The 6,000-nt window shown below is 46.0% G+C and overlaps 1 protein-coding gene across 3 annotated transcripts in view; it reads left to right on the top strand.

Moving 5' to 3' along the window:
- Positions 1-4,638, top strand: part of PNLDC1 (PARN like ribonuclease domain containing exonuclease 1) — a 458,177-nt gene extending 453,539 nt beyond the window's left edge. For 2 of the 3 annotated variants that reach the window (XM_078653131.1, XM_078653121.1), the window contains exons 18-19: positions 2,926-3,024; positions 3,561-4,069. In XM_078653131.1, the coding sequence (XP_078509257.1) occupies positions 2,926-3,024; positions 3,561-3,630 (169 nt within the window). In that variant the 3' untranslated portion in view covers positions 3,631-4,069. The other variant, XR_013598671.1, reaches the window with a different exon arrangement.
- Positions 4,639-6,000: the final 1,362 nt, after the last annotated feature.

A 6,000-nucleotide genomic window follows, 5' to 3' on the forward strand; every position in this document is an offset into this window, starting at 1 on the left:
GAAGTTGAGGCGACTGTTGAGGTAACCTGGGCCTTGGTTGTGTAGGGCTTTGTGTGCGTGGGTGAGGAGACGGAAGGTGATTCTCTTGTTGACCGGGAGCCAGTGCAGGTCTCTCAGGTGTCCGGAGATGTGGCTGCGACGGGGGATGTCCAGGATGAGTCGTGCTGAGGCGTTCTGGATCCGCTGGAGTCTCTTCTGGAGTTTGGCGGTGGTTCCGGCGTAGAGGGAGTTGCCGTAGTCCAGGCGGCTGGTGACGAGGGCCTGGGTGACCGTCTTCCTGGTCTCGGAGGGGATCCACCGGAAGATCTTACGTAGCATGCGCAGGGTGTTGAAGCACGACGAGGAGACGGCGTTGACTTGTCTGGTCATGGAGAGGGAGGAGTCCAGGATGAATCCCAGGTTGCGTGCGTGGTCTGTTGGTTTGGGGGCGGGGGGCCACCAGGAGTCGTCCCAGGCGGAGGGTGAGGATCCCAGGATGAGGACTTCCGTCTTGTCCAAGTTCAGTTTCAGGCGACTGTTCTTCATCCATTCCATCCAACATGCTATGTCATTCCCAAAATGGTCAATCTGCCAGATGGGCCTTCAAAAAGGGCTGAGAAAAAGGGGGGGGGGGGCGGGGGGGGGGGTGATCTTGCCCAAAGGTTTGGGTGAGGTTGTGTGCCAGGACGATCCGTCTCCCAGGTGGGGCAGAAAACAACAGACCGAAATGTGCCCTCCTTGCAAAAGAAATAAATCCCTGATGCCTAGTAGTGTTTTCTGCCACCCACCACCCGCCTGGGGCAGAAAGGCCAAAAAAGGGGCAGATCTGTCCCCAGGAGGGGCAGAAAAAACATTAACCAAAGTTTACCACCTTGGAAGCAACCATGTCGCTTCCATTACACACAAAACAAAATCTCTGGTGCCTAGTGGGTTTTCTGCCAACCCCCGGGGGCAGAAAGGCCAAGAAATGGGCCGATAAAAAAAAATCTGCTCTCTGGAAGTGACCCTTGCCCAAGGGGTCGCTTCCATTTTAATTTTAAAGAAGTCCCGGGTGTTTAGTGGGGTTTTCTGAAAGGTGTCTAGTGGGTTAGGGCAGAGAGGCCAAAAAAAGGGCCAACCTTCCCCGGGGAGGGGGAGGGGGGGCAGAATACACATACACACCCCAAAAAAATCTGCCCCCTGGAAGCGGCCCTTGCCCAAGGGATCGCTTCCATTTTAATTTTACAGAATTCTCTGGTGTCTAGTGGGATGGGGGCAGAATACACATTAAAAAAATATGCTTCCATTTTTATTTATTTTAATCCCTGGATCTAGTGGGCTTTTCTGTCCCCCTGGGGCCAGAAACGCCAAATTATGCAGACGATCTGTCCCCATGTGGGGGCAGCAAAGTCTTAAATGTATTTTGTCCCATAAGGAAGCGACCCTTGCTCAAGGGGTTGGTTCCTTTAAATAAAGAAATAATCCCTGGTGTCTAATGGGGGCATTTCTGCTGCACGATCGCAATGCTGTGCGCGATCTTGTAGCAGGAATGCCCTGCTTTGAGACATCAGGGGAGAGGAAAAACTCTTTGCTGTCTCCGATGCTTCAATACATCCCAGGGCTTCCTGATGACCTCATGGGATTGCCTGGGGGTGGTGGGGGGGTCAGGGGTGGCAGCGGGAACTTTTACGCTGCCATCCCCCTTTGTGGGAGCTAGATGGGCTGCCCATGGGGGGAGCGCCAGCGCTTCCCCCGTGGGTGGGTGCCATGACGTAGCGGTTCCGTCATGAGCACACGCCCACCGTTGCTCATGACGGCAGCGCTCCTTCATGAGCATGGAAAGGGTTAAACAAAAATGTCGTTTTTACGATTTATATGATTTCTTTAGTTTCAGAGGAATGGAGGCTTCTGAACTGATTAACATCTCTTAACAAGTATTTGCAATGCACTAGGTCCCACATTTACTCGAGTTTAAGCTATTGGCATTGTAAATGACAATTCATTTTATTTATGTTTTAAAAAACAAAACATACATAAAAAGCATTCATTTACAATGCCAATAGCTCTAACTTGCGTAAATGTGAGACCTATCACGGACACCGGTACGGAGGGAGGGAGGTAGGGATGGTGGCGGATGGGCGGGCGGTCTGGGGGTGTGGGGGATTCACGAAAAAGGGTAGGGAGGGTGTAAGGAAGGCACGACAACTGGAGGGGGGTAAAGAAGGCACGGGCAATGATCGGGAGGGCGGGGTTGTTAAAAAGGCACCAAAGCATGCCGTGACTGCAGTTAGAGAAACTGGATAAAGACAATAGTGCTTAAGGACTAAGTAGCAGGTACTGTGTAACAACCGAAGTAAAAGGGCCAGTCGCCATGGGAGGTGACAAATGAAGTTGAGGCGGTACTAAGGAAGGACTAACAAGCCTATTTACGAATCATAAGCCAGCATTTAGGATGGCGAAAAGACACAAGCCAATGACAAATATGGGCAGAGAGTGGGCGGAGCTTATATTCCCTACTCCACTACAACAAGTCTCGCAGCGCACGCGCACTGGCCCTAGGCTAGACCGAAAAAGCATCCACAGTTTTCCACATAGTTATTGTATCAGTGTCAAACACAAGTGGCTACATGGATGATCTCTTAAGGCCACATGCCATCTAGAGCCCACTTCTGAGAGCATCTGTTTCATTAGAAAAAGGCAGACAGCTGGGTGAATGTTGAGCGGTGGTGGAGGTTCAAAGCAGCTGATAAGCATGTACTATCTTTGCTGCTATGGGAAGGACACTGCTCCATAATGTGTATAAAGTTTCTTAAAGGAGTAGATTTATGTGTGTGTGATAGACACACACACGTGTAGCAATATATTGAGATGTGACACAAATTGCTGGTATGAATGTTTTGTATTTTGAATTCTGATTACAGTGCATTTTTCTGAGTATGCAATATTTTTTTTTACCTCTGTACTCAGGATACGAGCGATTCGTCGGACATATAAGGGCCATGCCCACCTGCATATTTGTGAATACAGCTATTGGAAACATTCTCCACTGGTCAATGGTATCCTCCAGTAAGTACCAGAGTGTGTAGCTTAGCTGCCTGTTTTACAGTATCGCGGTGGGTGGTGGTAAAAATAATTTGTTGCCTTACAGAGACCACTTGATCCAGTTTCTCTCAGGAGATGTTTTAGCTTAGGCCATGTCAAAGATTCAGTTGGGAGCCCCAGGATTTAAAATCAATTAGCTTGTATAGTCTGTTCTCATACCGTGGTGGGTTCTTCCTGAATGAGGGTGATATTGAATATCCATAGATCCTTAACCTACCTCTGTCCACTAGAAATAAGAGGCCATGGACTTAAAAGCACATGGGGAAGGAAGTCTTAAAAAACAGGGAATAGAGACTGAACTCACAATCCTCTCTAGAGTTCACCCTGTCTAGATCTTGCCTAACTAGACCGTTCCAGGGCCTCAGACCTCACTATCCTGAGAGAATTTAACGATACCACTTAAATTAAAGGATTATATAGGGAGGTGTTATGTATGCTTGTTCTGCTGTTGCCTTCACTTATCACTTGTTCTATTAACACATGTTTCTTTCTCCATCTAGAGTTTGCGGGGTGGTGCTGGCTTGGTCTGCTGTCACATTCACCCTATGTTCATCTCCTTTCTGGATCTGAGAGAAGCTACGCCATCGATTGGATATCTCCCCCCAGCTTCTTACACTGTTTACCTAAACATCTTGTCTGCGTAATGTATTTTGATAAAGATATACCCCTTGCCAAATAAGTTAGTGGCCTTTGTGGTATATTTCTCAAGAGAAACAACTAGACCTTGATTAGGAAAAACATATATTTAAAGAGTGGAGGAAGAAGACCATAGGAAATATTTGGGACTCAGGAGAAAAATAAGAAAGTGGGTGAATACTGTGGGACATCATTGGAAAAGTAAAAGACTGGCAGTGACACCAAGAGGAATGATAGAGGAGGGTACACTAGGTGTCATTAGACTTATCACCCTAAGTTGCCAGGGCATTGTGAGCCTAATGGGTTTCTACTGGTTTACAAAGAGGTCATCACAATCTCTCTCTATTTAATATTTTATGTATAATTAATTGAATAATGTCTTTGATTCTAGGTCTTGAACTTCTTTTCCCGGGAAGTGCCTATTCAATCAGTTATTTATGGATTCAAAAGATTAACAAAAGTGCATGTCACCAAATGCAAGCAATAGAAACAAAACTCAAGAACGAAAGAAACAATGAGTGCATTGAGCTTTGTTAAGAGGCTACAAACCTTTATATATCACCAGACACGAAACAACAAAATACGTTTAGATCAAATCCAGCAGAAGCAGCGAACCTCAAGTATAGCGGAGTCTTTTTCTTTTTTTAAAAGATTCAATATAAACCGAACAACCAGGAGAGACTAAAAAAGACAAATGCACAGAGACAAAAACAAACAAAATGGATATTGACAAAAGATGAAAATAGGGTTTACACCTACTGTTGTGACTACAAAGTGCATGTCTTTAAACTTGTGTAAAATAAGACTCAAATTATTCTGCAAGTTTTCCTGAACCGCACAATTAAGAATTTCTAAATAAAACATTGTTCACCACACAAGTCACAGTATAGTGCTACTCCACGCATTTAATTGTGCAAGATTAAAAAAAGATCCTATATTAAAACTGACAAAAGCAAACATGACTGTGATTCAAAACCTTAATTGATAATAAGATGGAATTAAAGATGCTAAGAGGAGTCTCTATGATGAATACACCAAAAGCGCTAACACAGCTTATTAATGACAATGTATATTTAAGTGTTAGCAATTAAGTACACAGAGATTTTGGAATTTATCTTTGAATAGACAATAGTTCATGGATGGATTTCAGAAACTGCAAAACAAACAAGATGATGGACGGAATGCTGCACAATGGCAAAACATTCACCCCCAGTCACAGATCTGGGTTTAATCCATCGTTATTTTGCTCACCAAACCACCCCAGTTCAGACATGGCCATATGCAAATCAGTCTTGACCCTGTGCCTCATGGGAACAGTCCAGCCCGAACTGCCAAGCCATGTCTTCCCTGGACCCGAATCAAGCATCCTAGGACCGGTTTCTGGCTATCGATCGTCTTCAGCCAGGATAGCTTGACTCCAGTGGTGCAGTGAGCGTCTGGGCATACCCTTCCCACATAGGGTGAACAGCAAAACAAACAAGATGATGGACGGAATGCTGCACAATGGCAAAACATTCACCCCCAAGAATGGTGATGGATTAAACCCAGATCAGTTGACTGGGGGCGAGTGCTTGTATTGTCAACGCTCCGTCCATCATTTCCTTTGGTTTTGCTTTGGATTTCAGAAACCACCATATAATTTGTTACACACTCTTCTGATGGATCCTTCTAACTGCAGATTCCTCACCTGTAGAATAATCCCAGATGTCAGACTGGATCCAGAAACTTCAAAGCTCTCAAGTCAGCAATAGGGATGATGCCTTCGTATTGATGCCAGAAGTGACGTAGGATGATGTGACCCAATCAATCAAGGATTTGTAAAGCGTTGCAAATCAAGGCGCTGCAGTTGCTAACTTACTGCTTCCATGGTGATCTGTTCATCCGAACAGCCCCGTCTGGATCCTTACCTGAATTGCTGGAGCGATGAGGTGCTCCTATGGTGCAGGGAGATATTTCCCAGCCTTGGCCGACAGATGTGAGAAGGAGGGTCCTCCGTTCTTGCTTGGTGATCCATGGGTTCTGCAAGGAAGAGGGAGGTGGATCATAGGTGTCTGGTCGTTGGTGGAAAGTCATGCGTTGATGTCAGCTGGTCCTTCATTGTGCATGCAACGGTCAACGTCTTGAACTGGCATCTCTTCTGGATTGGGAGCCAGTGTAGCTTCTTAAGGTGGGGAGTGATGAGTTCATCTGGAGAGGTCAAGGTTGAGCCTGGATGCTGAGTTTTATATTGTCTGTAGTTTCTTCAGGAGGCATGCGGGGCTATGTAGAGTGTGTTCCCTTAGTCCAGCCTAGCCATGTAGTGCC

The sequence above is a fragment of the Lissotriton helveticus genome, chromosome 1_1, assembly GCF_964261635.1.
Source record: "Lissotriton helveticus chromosome 1_1, aLisHel1.1, whole genome shotgun sequence".
Classification (NCBI taxonomy): Eukaryota; Metazoa; Chordata; class Amphibia; order Caudata; family Salamandridae; genus Lissotriton; species Lissotriton helveticus.